The 15,180-nt window shown below is 46.7% G+C and overlaps 1 protein-coding gene across 5 annotated transcripts in view; it reads left to right on the top strand.

Moving 5' to 3' along the window:
* Positions 1-15,180, top strand: part of KLHDC8B (kelch domain containing 8B) — a 298,070-nt gene that overhangs the window by 151,509 nt on the left and 131,381 nt on the right. For all 5 annotated transcript variants that reach the window (XM_082265387.1, XM_082265385.1, XM_082265384.1 and 2 more), the window contains one exon: positions 5,521-5,685. In XM_082265387.1, the coding sequence (XP_082121513.1) occupies positions 5,521-5,685 (165 nt within the window). The remainder of the gene's footprint in view (positions 1-5,520; positions 5,686-15,180) is intronic.

Below are 15,180 nucleotides of genomic sequence, written 5' to 3'. Positions count from 1 at the left end.
AAAAGGCTTCTAGTAATAACTTGAAATATACACTATATTGTCAAAAGTATTGGGACGCCTTCCTTTACACGCACATGATCATTAATGGTATCCCAGTCTTAGTCTGTAGGGTTCAATATTGAGTTGGCCCACCCTTTGCAGCTATAACAGCTTCAACTCTTCTGGGAAGGCTGTCCACAAGGTTTAGGAGTGTCGATAAAAACACATAAAAGATATATATGCATATATCTGAGAAGCAGGGGACCTTTAGTGCCGGTTCACACTGAAGCGGCACGACTTCGGGGGGCGACCTGTGAAGTCACATGCACCGCGACTTCGGCACGACTTGCACGGACTTCATAAAATGAATGTCTATGCAAGTCGCTGCAGGTCGCCCCGAAGTAGTACAGGAACCTTTTTCTAAGGTCGGAGCGACTTGTGTCGCTCCTATTAGAACCGTTCCTGTACCACACAATGGACCGCGACGGTGCACAACTTGTCAGGCTGACCAAATCACCTGACAAGTCGTACTAGTGTGAACCGGCACTTAAGGAAGTGTTATTGTCAAAAAGGTGAGCAAAATACAAGCATAGTTAATAAAGTATATAATTTTTATTCAAATTCTATTTCATAAAAACATCATTGAAACATTAAAAATTCAACGGAGGCATTACAGCTAAATGTAGACATAATATGGTATGTAGATGTGGTCCGACGTGTTTCGCAGGGTGCTGCTTCTTCAGGAACCTGACTTTTCATCTACAACAATACAAAAAATATACATTATACATCCCATATTTTAGGTAAACACATACAGTAACATGATTATGTATTCATAATTTAATGTTCACCAAAGGAGTCATATTATGTTGATACTGTCTCTCAGTAGCACGACAAACTTAGGGCTTGGTGGTGAGCCATTGACAACCAGTATATACCGGAGTCAGAGTTCAGGGATATCAGACTGCACTGGGTCCAACAATGTGTCACCTGACCACTAAAATAAACAGATAGCAATCAAAGGGGGGATGTAAACTAAGTCCCATGATCCACCGATTTGGCCGCCCGAAGCCTCGCTCCTCTCCCTCTCCTCTCGGCGGCGCCGGAATTGCAAGTGTTGGCACCCGGCTGTGACAGCTTGCAGCTTCATTGGTCAGGCAATCTTCTGGGACCTGTGACGTGTCCTAGAAGATTGTAGGGAGGGAGAGGAGGACTTCCGCTCGAGCCGCCTAGGAAGTGGGAGCAAGAACCTGTCAAAACTAGGTACCCCCCCTCAAAAATGGCCCAACCAAATGTGACATATTTGGGGGAGAGGCGGGGACACAGGCACGACACAAGCTTGGACACTTTCACAGCCGTGCGGGGACACACTCACAAGTTATCATTATTAACAGTGGGGATGCATGGGGAATACAGGATTTCACAGCAGTTGTAGCATGACTATAAGGTGGGGGTTGGGGATCTGTTAGTGAAGGGGAGGGCAGTATTTGAGGGGGTTGGGGAGGGATCGGTATCTGTCAGTGGAAGGACTGGTGGAATTTGGAGTTGTTGGGAGTCTGTCAGTGGAGAGAGGGGGTGGTATTTGGGGGGGATTAAGGATCTGTTAGTGGAGGGACGGGTGGTATTTGGGGGGGCTGGCAGTCTGTCAGTGGGGGGGAGGGGGTGGTATTTGGGGGGGGGGGTTGAGTATCTGTCAGTGGAGGAATGAGGTGGTATTTTGGAGGGATGGGGATCTGTCAATGGAGGGAGAGGATGGTATTTGGGGGAGGGGGGGTTGGGGATCTGTCAGTGGAGAGAGGGGGTGGTATTTGGGGGTTTAGGGGTCTGTCAGTGGAGAGAGGGGGTGGTATTTGGGGGGTTGGGGGTCTGTCAGTGGAGGGACAGAGTGGTATTTGGGTTGTTGAGTATCTGTCAGTGGAGGGAGGGGATGGTATTTGGGGGGTTGGGGGTCTGTCAGTGGAGGAAAGGGGTTGGTATTTGGGGGGGTTTGGGGTCTCTCAGTGGAGGGATGGGTTGGTATTTGGGAGGGTTTGGGATTTGTCAGTGGAGGGAGGGGGTGATATTTGGGGGAGTTGGGGGTCTGTCAGTGGAGAAAGGGGTTGGTATTTGGGGGTGTTTTTGGTCTGTCAGTGGAGAGAGGAGGTGGTATTTTGGGTGGTTGGGGATCTGTCAGTGGAGGAAGGGGGTGGTATTTGGGAGGGTTGGGGATCTGTCATTGGAAAGATGAGGTGATATTTGGGGGGTTGGGGATCTGTCAGTGGAGGGACAGGGTGGTATTTGGGGGGATTGGGAATCTGCCAGTGGAGGGAGGGAGAGGATGGTAGCTGGTAGGGTGGGTGGAAGGGCAGCAGTTGTGGGGGTTGGAGGTCTGTCGGTGGAGAAACAGAATGGTATTTGGGGGGGGGGGGGTTTGGAGTCTGTCAGTGGAGAAAGGGGGTAGTATTTGGGAGGGTTAGAGATCTATCAGTAGAGGGACGGGGTGGTATTGGGAGGGGGGGATCTGTTAGTGGAGGGAGGGGTGGTAGTTGGTATGGTGGGCGGAAGGGCAGCAGTTGTGGGGGTTGGAGATCTGTCAGTGGAGAGACGGGATGGTATTTGGGGGGGGGGGGGAGGTTTGGAGTCTGTCAACGGAGGAAGAGGGTAGTATTTGGGAGGGTTGGGGATCCATCAGTAGAGTGACAGGGTGGTATTTGGGAGGGGGTTTTGGATCTGTTAGTGGAGGGAGGGGGTGGTCGTGGGTAGGGTGGGTGGAAAGGGCAGTAGTTGTGGCGGTTGGAGATCTGTCATTGGGGGTTGGTAGTTGGGTGGTGAAGGTCTGTGAGCAAGGGGTAGTGGGAAGTGCAGTAGGTGGGGTGGGGATGACAGTTGGTGGGGTTTGCATTGCAGTGCGGGGGACCAGGTCCATAAGTGTACCGTCACCAGAACCCCCAACTCCCCTGGTCCCTGGAGGAATTGGCTGCTCGGTCTGGAATGCCCAGGCCCATTTTTTGCCCCAGTCCGGACCTGTCTCATGCTTCTTATGATCACTGCAGCACAACTTCTGGACTCTTTGTGCTGCTTCTCTTTCCCCCAGTAAGAGCTCTGCTGTACAGGGGATTGCAGGAGATGAATATCAAGTCAAAATTTAGGAACTTATTCTGCTTGCATTAAAAGGAGACATTGAATGATATATTAATGAATACAACACTGCATTCATTTGCATCGTTTATCTTTTTCTGGAATTCTGGAATAAAAGAAACAAATGTGTCTTACGATTAGATTATCTCAGTGATGTCACCAACTCCTGGCAGATTTGGAGTGCTTGTCCATGGAAATGGTGTCACTCACCGCGTGGAAGCTTCCATCTTGTCACAGTGATCAACATGAAACATATCCCCCCCCTCCCCCCCCCACCCTCCGATCTAATAATATCATTTTTATGTCTCCGCTTTTAACCTGGATGAGAAAAGCGAGGCGGATTAACACGGGGTGTAGAGTTTCCGGATGAGCTGGATAAAACAATAGCTCCCTCCCCCCCGCTTTATTCTTCAGATTTGTAGTCCAAGTAACTAACGGTGCAGAAAAAACATTAATTACAAATGCCTGCACAATTTTTCTAATTCAATTTAAATAAGATGTTCCCGGCCAAGCTGATTTGAATGTTATTTTAATATTGCTACAATGTAACAATGGAAAATATAATAATCCTTCTCCTTTTTTTTCTCCACTTTGCTGTAAATGGGACGGGAAATAAATGGCGTTATGACATCACTGGTATTGGAGAAGCTACAGCAAAATGCAGAAATTTTAATAAATGCACAGCAAGATTTATTATAGGGGATATTGTATACTTTTTTTTTTTTTTTTTTACAAATGTTTTATTATTGAAATAGGGTTTCTTACAAGTAGTAATCAAAGCAACACTACTACCCCCTTTCTCCACTGACCGACTCCTAAACTCCCCCAAATACCACCCCCTCCCTCCACTGACAGACTCCTAACCTCCCCCAAATACCACCCCCTCCCTCCACTGACAGACTCCTAACCTCCCCCAAATACCACCCCTCCCCTCCACTGACAGACTCCTAACCTCCCCCAAATACCACCCCCTCCCTCCACTGACAGACTCCTAACCTCCCCCAAATACCACCCCTTCCCCTCCACTGACAGACTCCTAACCTCCCCCAAATACCACCCCCTCCCTTCACTGACAGACTCCTAACCTCCCCCAAATACCACCCCTTCCCCTCCACTGACAAACTCCTAACCTCCCCCAAATACCACCCCCTCCCTCCACTGACAAACTCCTAACCTCCCCCAAATACCACCCCCTCCCTTCACTGACAGACTCCTAACCTCTCCCAAATACCGCCCCCTGCTCTCCATTGACAGACTCCTAACCTCCACCAAATACCACCCCCTCCCTCCACTGACAGACTCCTAACCTCCCCCAAATACCACCCCTCCCTCCACTGACAGACTCCTAACCTCCCCCAAATACCACCCCCTCCTTCCACTGACAGACTCCTAACCTCCCCCCAAATACCGCCCCTCCCTCCACTGACAGACTCCTAACCTCCCCCAAATGCCACCCCCTCCCTCCACAGACAGACTCCTAACCTCCCCCAAATACCACCCCCTCCCTCCACAGACAGACTCCTAACCTCCCCCAAATACCACCCCCTCCCTCCACAGACAGACTCCTAACCTCCCCCAAATACCACCCCCTCCCTCCACAGACAGACTCCTAACCTCCCCCAAATACCACCCCCTCCCTCCACAGACAGACTCCTAACCTCCCCCAAATACCACCCCCTCCCTCCACTGACAGACTCCTAACATCCCCCAAATACCACCCCCTCCCTCCACTGACAGACTCCTAACCTCCCCCAAATACCACCCCCTCCCCTCCACTGACAGACTCCTAACCTCCCCCAAATACCGCCCCCTCCTCTCCATTGACAGACTCCTAAACTCCACCAAATACCACCCCCTCCCTCCACTGACAGACTCCTAACCTCCCCCAAATACCGCCCCCTCCTCTCCATTGACAGACTCCTAACCTCTCCCAAATACCACCCCCTCCCTCCACTGACAGACTCCTAACCTCTCCCAAATACCGCCCCCTCCTCTCCATTGACAGACTCCTAACCTGTTCTACTGACACCGTCTACTGCCCTACTGACACCAAGCTCTGCTCTACTGACACCGTCCACTGCCCTACTGACACCATCCACTGCCCTACTGACACCATCCACTGCCCTACTGACACCAATCTCTGCTCTACTGACACCCATCTCTGCTTTACTGACACCATCCACTGCCCTACTGACACCAATCTCTGCTCTACTGACACCATCCACTGCCCTACTGACACCAATCTCTGCTCTACTGACACCGTCCACTGCTCTACTGATATACACACATGTGTGTATGTGCTCTGGGGTGCACACCCTAATTCAATAGGCTGCGCACACCAATGCCATGTACTTATAGTATCTGTATGTTCAACTCGGTTGCTGGAGCTGAGCTGTGCGTTTACAACGTCTTGTTCTCTTGCAGAAGGGAAGATATATGCCCTTGGAGGAATGGGCACAGATACCTCTCCTCAGGCCTTGGTAAGAGTCTATGAGCCATCAGTGGACAGCTGGCAGCAACTCCCCTCCATGCCCACCCCACGTTATGGTGCCTCCACTTTCCTACGGGGAAACAAAATCTTTGTCTTGGGTAAGTTGGACATTCTGTCGTAAAATGAAAGGGGCTCTGACGGCAATGGTAGAAACTGATTATTTTTTACCTCTACACTGCAGCTAACGGGCTTTGTTTTAGAGATGTGAATACAGAATGAACAGACTGCATGCAATCCTGGAGCAGCTCATATTGAATATTTTTACCGCATAGACTGCATTGTTTGCGGCACAGATAACAGGATGTGAACCCAGTGGCTAAAAAGCGTGAACGTCTCTTTTCTGGTTTCCGAATCGGGGGGGAGGGGGGTTGTCTGGTAATATGCAAATTAGCTAATATTAACCCAGCCCCCCCCAATTAGTTTGCCATTTATGCCCGTGAAAAGTCCGTAGAAATAATCAAATAAAGTGCTTCCGTGCCAAACTGTAAAGGTGCTGTAATATTCTATGATTCCAATGCAGTGATCAGTGCCCCACACCCCAAAAGTGCTCGCACTTACCAGATAACGTGGACCCCTTAGCAGTACTGCATGTGGGTCTAACAAACTTGGTCTGGTAAGTGAAAACCGGGTCACTTCCTGTGGGTCCTTACTTACAAGATCATATCTCATACAGTATCTCACAAAAGTAAGTACACCCCTCACATTTTTGTAAATATTTTATTATATCTTTTCATGTGACAACACTGAAGAAATGACACTTTGCTACAACACACAGCCATTAATGTCTAAACCGCTGGCAACAAAAGTGAGTACACCCCTAAGTGACAATGTCCAAATTGGGCCCAATTAGCCATTTTCCCTCCCATGTGACTCATTAGCGTTACAAGGTCTCAGGTGTGAATGGGGAACAGGTGTGTTAAATTTGGTGTTATCGCTCTCACTCTCTCATACTGGTCACTGGAAGTTCAACATGGCACCTCAAGGCAAAGAAATTTCTGGGGGTCTGAAAAAAAACAATTGTTGCTCTACATAAAGATGGCCTGAGCTATAAGAAGATTGCCAAGACCCTGAAACTGAGCGGCAGCACAGTGTCCAAGACTATAGAGCGGTTTAACAGGACAGATTCCACTCAGAACAGGCCTCGCCATGGTTGACCAAAGAAGTTGAGTGCACGTGTTCAGCGCCATATCCAGAGGTGTTTTTGGGAAAGAGACGTATGAGTGCTGCCAGCATTGCTGCAGAGGTTGAAGGGGTTGGGGGTCAGCCTGTCAGTGCTCAGACCATACGCCGCACACTGCATCAAATTGATCTGCATGGCTGTCATCCCAGAAGGAAGCCTCTTCTAAAGATGATGCACAAGAAAGCCCACAAACAGTTTGCTGAAGACAAGCAGACTAAGGGCATGGATTACTGGAACCATGTCCTGTGGTCTGATGAGACCAAGATAAACTTATTTGGTTCAGATGGTGTCATGCGTGTGTGATGGCAACCAGGTGAGGAGTACAAAGACAAGTGTGTCTTGCCTACAGTCAAGCATGGTGGTGGGAGTGTCATGGCCTGGGGCTGCATGAGTGCTGTCGGCATTAGGGAGCTACAGTTCATTGAGGGAACCATGAATGCCAACATGTACTGTGACATACTGAAGCATAGCATGATCCCCTCCATTCAGAGACTGGGCTGCAGGGCAGTATTCCAACATGATAACGACCCCAAACACCTCCAAGACGACCGCTGCCTTGCTAAAGAAGCTGAGGGTAAAGGTGATGGACTGGCCAAGCATGTCTCCAGACCTAAACCCTATTGAGCATCTGTGGGGCATCCTCAAACGGAAGGTGGAGGAGCGCAAGGTCTCTAACATCCACCAAATCTGTGATGTCGTCATGGAGGAGTGGAAGAGGACTTCAGTGGCAAAATTTGAAGTTCTGTGGAACTCCATGCTCAAGAGGGTTAAGGCAGTGCTGGAAAATAATGGTGGCCACAGAAAATATTGACACTTTGGGCCCAATTTCCACCTGATTCACACCTTTCACACCTGAGACCTTGTAACACTAACGAGTCACATGACACTGGGGAGGGAAAATGGCTAATTGGGCCCAATTTTTACATTTCCACTTAGGGGTGTACTCACTTTTTTTGCCAGCGGTTTAGACATTAATAGCTGTGTGTGTTGAGTTATTTTGAGGGGACAACAAATTTACACTGTTATACAAGCTGTACACTCACTACTTTACATTGTAGCAAAGTGTCATTTCTTCAGTGTTGTCACATGAAAAGATAGAATAAAATATTTACAAAAATGTGAGGGGTGTACTCACTTTTGTGAAATACTGTATATAGAAGAGAAAGGATCCAAAATAGTGTAATACCTTCCTTTTATTTTAAATGCGCATATAAAAAATAAACTTGCAATACATATCATCAATGCAAAGAGGGCAGATGTGTAATCCAGCTAATCCGGGCGCAGGCGTGGTGTCCACGTGCGTTCAACTGCCAGCCGGGGGTGAGGTCACTGAGGAATCGGAATCTGCGTCAACGCGTTTCGCTCCTTCCATAGGGCGTTCTCAAAGACCTGTTTATTATATTGCAGCTTACCATTTCTTAGGTGTGATGGCTGCATTCTTTTTCCTTTTTTAGGATTTATTTTCTTTTATTTTCACCTAGTGATCCAGCCAGTAATTCCAGTTGTTTTTCAACTGGACAAACTGTCCTGAAGATATAGCAGTTAGAGGGTTTGGACGAACTATTGACATGAGTGTTTATTACAATTAGTGTTGCACCGATACCGGTATTGGTGCCAATGCTAGGCATTTGCACAAGTATCAGTACTCGTACAAATGCTCTATTACTTGAAACCTATACTTTCAGGCTCATTTCTTTCAGCTGTCAGCGGGATTCCCCCACTGACAGCTGAAACATAAACAAAAAAAAGGAAAAAAAAAAGCCATCAATTTCCAGTTGTTAAAGTGTTTGTAAAGTCTCGTTTTAAAAAAAAAAAAAAAAATAACAAACATGTTATACTTACCTGCTCTGTCCAGTGGGTTTGCAAAGAACAGCCCAGATCCTTCTTTTCTCGGGTCCCTCTTCGCTGCTCCTGGCCCCTCCCTCCTGTTGAGTGCCCTTATAACAAGCAGCTTGCTATGGGCGTATCCGAGCCGAGCTGAAGCTCCGTGTGTCTATTCAGACACAGAGCTGCCATTCGGCCCCGCCCCCTCTATCCTGATTGGCTAACTGACTTTGATTGACAGCCTCAGGAGCCAATGGCTTCGCTGCTGTGTCTCAGCCAATCAGTAGGGAGAGTCCCGGAGGCTAAGGGACTCGTGGACATCGCTGGAAAGAGAGGAACCTCAGGTAGGTATTAGGGTATGCTGGGGAGGCTACTGCACACAGAAGGTTTTCCATCTTAATGCAAAGAATGCTTTAGGATAAAGAAACCTTCTGACTTTACAACTCCTTTAACCACTTGCCGACCGCCCACCATAGTATTACTGTGGCAGGGCGGCTCGGCTGCGCAAAATCACGTAGTACTACGTGATTTCGTGCATGAGGTTTCGGTGGTGACACAGCGGGAGGCAGGCCGCAGGAGGAGCAGCGGCGATCGCTGCCTTCCTCCCACGATCATTAGATAAACTGACAAAAGACCCGCCTGCTTATGTAAGCAAAGCAGGCGGGTCTACTGTCAGACAGGCAGGGAGAGATCAGCAGTTCCAGCTAAGCTGACACCCCGATCTCTCTGTGCCTGTCACAGAACCCTTCCCATACACAGTTAGTAATCACATTTAGGTACACATTAACCCCTTTGATCACCCCCAGTGTTAATCCCTTCCCTGCCAGTGTCATTTATACAGTAACAGTGCATATTACTTAGCACTGATTACTGTATTATGGTCACTGGTCCCCAAAAAGTGTCAAAAATGTCAGTTAGGGGCCCGATCTGTCCACCGCAATGTCCAAAAATCTATCCCGTAGTTTGTAAACACTATAACTTTTCCGCAATTAAAATACTTTTTGAGATTTTTTTTTTACCAAAAATATGTAGCAGAATGCAATTGGCCTAAAGTGATAAAAAAATTAAAAACATTTTATTAGGAATGTTTTATAGCAGAGAGTAAAAAATATGGTGTTTTTTTCAAAATTGTCGCTCTTTTTTTGATTATAGCACAAAATCTAAAATCCTCAGAGGTGATCAAATACCACCAATAGAAAGCTCTATTTGTGGGGAAAAAAAAGGAAATCATTTGTATTTGCGTAGCGCGCCGCATGACCGAGCAATTTTTCGTTAAATTAATGCAGTGCCGAATCGCAAAAAATGGCCTGGTCATTAAGGGGGTAAAACCTCTCGGAGCTTAAGTGGTTAAGGAGCGGGGCCCCTGCTTCCTTAACAACTGATGACCCAATCAGCTGCCAGTGGGTTTCCCCTTTTTAACAACTGAAGTATAAAATGAAGTCCGTGCAATTGGAGAAAAGATAAAAAGAAACATTGTTTTTTTTTTGTATCTTTCTGTTTATACCTCCACAGATCAGGGATGAACTTCATCTGCAGATGAAGTTTAAAGCAACCTAAGTAAAAAAAAGTTGTTTTATAAATTAAATGTCCCCCTGTTTAACCCCTTATTAGCCATTTATTTACTCTTATCATCCCTAATTAACCCCTTATTTACCTTCTACATGTAATTATTATTTTCATGCTGATTTATTTTTTTATTTTGTTCACTTCTATTTTATGAACTAAACTATTAAAAATTAAAACTTTTTTTTTGCTATTGTTTGCTTTGTTCGTTAATAATTTTACATCTTTACATAAATGTAAACGTTTACCATTGTTGACAGCTGAAGTGTAAACAAAACAGTTGGTATCAGTAATTGGTATCAGTAATTGGTATCAGCAAGTACTAAAAAAAAATAAAGTATCAGTGCTCGTACTCGCTATGAAAAAAGTGGTATCAGTGCATCCCTACTTACGAGGAATAGCTTTTATTTATGTAAAACCTTTCTCCCAAAAGAAAAAAAAAAATTGTAAGCTGTAACTGCATCTAAAGTATTAGCTGGAGTTTGGCTTCAATTTTTTAAATGTAAATCTGCTAAATCTGCTCTCTCATCCAGAGTTGGGGCATTCTAATACAGGAGGTGTGTTACTGGCTAGATCACCAGGTGAATAGAGGGGGGGGGGGTGGGGGGGAACAAATGCAGCCACCACATCTAATGATTAGTAAACTGCAATTTATTAAATTTTTGGTTTTTGGTTTAATACCACTTTAACCACCTCCCGCCCGCCATATAGTAATATGGCATGTGCAAGGTGGCTCTCTCGTTCTGACATATGACATTGTCCCACTCTGGCCGTGGGGTCGCGCAGCACGGTGATTGGCAGTGCTGTCTCCCTGGGACATGGCACATCCCCGATCTTGTTAAAGAGCCAATGATGCGGCTCTTTATTCATGTGATCAGCTGTGTTTAATCGCAGCTGATCACATGTAAACAAGGAAAGGCCGGTTATCAGCACTCCTTGGCTCACATTGACAGCATGTAAGGAGAGCCAATCAGCGGCATTTCCTCACTAGGGTGACCTGTATAGATATTTAGGGCACTAATCATCAGTGCAGCCCCAACAGTGCCCAGCAGTGATGCCTTTCAGAGCCCATCAGTGATGCCTTTCAGTGCCCATCAGAGCCTGCTCATCAGTGCGGCCTTTCAATGCCGCATATCAGTGCCCATCAGTGTCACCTATCAATGCTGCCTATCAGTGCCCATCAGTACCACCTATCATTGCTGCCTATCAGTACCCATCAGTGCCGCCTATCAGTGCCCATCAGTACCACCTATCAGTGCTGCCTATCAGTGCCCATCAGTTCCATTTATCAGTGCCCATCAATGCAACCTATAAGTGCTCATCAGTGCTGCATATTAGTGCCTCCTCATCAGTGCCACCCCATCAGTGCCGCCTCATCAGTGCCGCCTATTAATGCCACCTATCAGTGCCCATCAGTGCCACCTTTCAGTGCTACCTATCAGTGCCCATCAGTACCACCTATCATTGCTGCCTATCAGTGCCCATCAGTGCCACCTATCAGTGCCCATCAATGCTGCCTACCAGTGCTGCCTATAAGTGCCCATCAGTGCCACCTATCTGTGCCCATCAGTACCACCTATCAGTGCCATCTATCAGTGCCATCAATGCCGCCTATCAGTGCTCATCAGTGCTGCATATTTGTGCCTCCTCATCAGTGCCACCCCATCAGTGCCCTTCAGTGCCGTCTTATCAGTGCCCATCAGTGCCGCCTATTAGTGCCCATCAGTGCAGCCTCATAAGCACACATCAGTAAAGGGGAAAAATTACTTATTGACAAAATGTTTTAACAGAAACTAAGAAAAACTTTTTTTTTATCACAATATAGCTCATTTACCAGTTTCTTTATGCTATACCATTATTTTTTATTTGCTATATTTTTTTTTCCCATAAAAGTGGAGTTATCCTTTAAATAAATGGCACTCTGTCATCCAGGAAGGTTATGGGCAATAAATCTCTGTACAGGTAGCAAAGGGATTAATTAAACGTAAAGAGCGTATTGAGCGGATCCCAGACAGATGTCAGCTATACTCTCCCCATCCACTGTGAGACATGGCGGAATCACGTGTCCCCTCCAACCTCCCTCTCCGCTTCCAATTCCTCCTCCTTGCATGTAGCTGAAGAGCGATTTCACCCCGAGCCCCTCCGAGGATTGAGGGACGCACAGAAAAGCTTCATCCAATTAAAGTGTAAAGGTTCGACACGGAATTAAACGGTCCCCCGGGTCAGCGTGATAAACTGCTACCATCAGCCGCTCAGAGCTTTTCTAAAGGGAGAAGATCCAGAGAAATAGCTGAAACTGAGCCTTCCTCTGTGTTTACGGGAGAGGAAAATAGCAAGATTTCAGCTTTCTGCACAGCCAGTGCAATATATATTCCTCAACCGGCGCTGTCTGGAAAAAGAATTGTTCTGGCTGCCTGCAGCAGCCAATCAAATTCTTCTGTAAAGCGCTACACAAACAGTTGGCGCTATAAAAATCATGTTTAATAAGGATCATAAAATCTCGCTGTAAAAATGGAATAAATAATGTGACAGCGTAGGCAGCTCTTTTTATCCTTATTTATCATGACATTTGGAAAATGAGGTACAGAATATTCACACAAGTGTGGGGGAGGGGGTTATTTTGCAGTCAGGCAGAAAAGTAAGATGATTGCCTTTTTTTTTTTAATCTCTTTCATTAAAGTTTTATTTTATAAACTGGTATTTTACATAATTGATTGTATTATTTCTAGGAAATGTTTATAAACATGTTATACAGGGCATTTCTATGGTTCTGTGTGTGCTGTGCATGCTGGGCTGTCAGACAGGAAAGCCTAGCACTAGCTTTGCACTTCTACATCAGATGGTACCATGTCTGCTATGAAAGGAGGAAAGGATGCCCCTCCTTTGAATCATTTAGCTGACTTTTTTAGCTGTATGTGTATAATCTGAGATCCACTGTTAGGTCTGCTATCTTATCCAAACTGCTGCCTGTGGGCCAGATGTCGCCCTTTGCTTGCCTTTATCTGGCCATTGGGGGAATATTCCTCCCACTGATATAAGGAAGTTTGCTTCCTACTGACACCAATGATGGGGCACTAATCCTCCAACTAACACCAACGATGGGCAGTATTCCTCCCTCTGCCACCAATGATAGGCACTATTCCTTCCACCAACACCCATGATGGGGCACTTTTCCTCCCACTAACACCAACGATGGGCACTATTCCTTCCTCTGACATCATTGATGGACCACTCTCACAAATACCAATGATGGGGCACTATTCTTCTCACTGACACCAATAATGGGGCACTATTCCTCTCACTAACACCAACGATGGGCACTATTCCTTCCTCTGACACCAACGATGGACCACTCTCACAAATACCAATGATGGGGCACTATTCTTCTCACTGACACCAATAATGGGGCACTATTCCTTCCTCTCACACCAATGATTGACCACTCTCACAAATACCAATGATGGCGCACTATTTCTCTCACTGACACCAATAATAAGAGACTAGTCCTCCCACTAACATCAAGGATGTGGCACTATTCCTCCCACTGGTACCAATAATGGGGCACTACTGATTCCACTGACATCAATGACGGGGCATTATTCTTCCATCTGTCACCAACAATTGGGCACTTTTCCTCCCACTGATACCAATGATAGGGCACTATTTCTCCCACTGACATCAATGATGGGACACTATTTCTCCCACTGACATCAATGATGGGACACTAGTCCTTCCAGTGACACCAATGATGGGACACTATTCCTCAGACTGACACCAATGATGGGGCACCATACCTCCCACTGACACCAATGATGGGGCTGTAGTCCTCCTACTGACATCAAGGATGAGGCACTATTCCTTCACCTGACACCAAAATTGAGCACTTTTTCCTCCCACTGATACCAATGATAGGGCACTATTCCTCCCACTGGTATCAATAATGGGGCACTACTGCTCCCACTAACATCAATGATGAGGCACTATTCTTTCACCTGACACCAACAATTGGGCACTTTTCCTCCCACTGACACCAACGATAGGGCACTAGTTCTCCAACTGACATCAATGATGGGGCACTAGTCTTCCCAGTGACACCAGTGATGGGACACTATTCCTCCCACTGACACCAATGATGGGGCACTATTCCTCTCACTGATACCAATAATGGGGCACTATTCCTCCCACTGACACCAATGATGGGGCACTATTCCTCTCACTGATACCAATAATGGGGCACTATTCCTCCCACTGACACCAATAATGGGGCACTATTCCTCCCACTGACACCAATGATGGGGCACTATGCCTCTCACTGATACCAATAATGGGACACTATTCCTCCCACTGACACCAATGATGAAGCACTATTCCTCCCACTGACACTCATGATGGGGCACTGTTCCTCCCACTGACACCCATGATGGGGCACTATTCCTCCCACTGACACCCATGATGGGGCACTATTCCTCTCACTGATACCAATTATCGAGCACTAGTGCTCCTCCTACTGACCACAGACGCCATGTAATATTTTTATTCCCAACTGACCACCAAGCCTGAGGCATTGTCTACTCCTAAAATTAGACAGAAAATTTACATTTGTTTAGAAAATTTGGAGATCTGTGCTCTAGAGCAGCCTTTTTCAACAAGGGTGCCCAGGCACCCTGGTGTGCCTTGAGTTTTCTTCAGGGGTGCCTCAGCAAAATGCACCAAAAATTTACCAAAATTTGTATACAAGGCAGCGGGTGGATGGAGCTTGCCATTTACGTTACACAAAGTCTCAGGTTTTCATTGTGCACCGTTACAACCCTCTAGCTGCCAACCTGCTAACGACCTATGACATCATCAGTTTTTTTAAAGCCCGTAGCGTGTGCAACACACTCAAAAGACTCCACCCGGTGCATAAAAAAAGTGCAAACACACAAAGTGAGAACACAAAAAAAGCACAGGGTGTGCGACAACGTATGGTCTTCCCTCCGAAGAGGTAGGACCCGAAACCTCAATCCCCCGGGGCGCAAGACTCCTG

The sequence above is a fragment of the Pelophylax lessonae genome, assembly GCF_965119305.1.
Source record: "Pelophylax lessonae genome assembly, chromosome: 8".
Lineage (NCBI taxonomy): Eukaryota > Metazoa > Chordata > Amphibia > Anura > Ranidae > Pelophylax > Pelophylax lessonae.
Note: the sequence above shows the minus strand (reverse complement) of the source record. Positions and strands in the feature narration are given on the sequence as shown.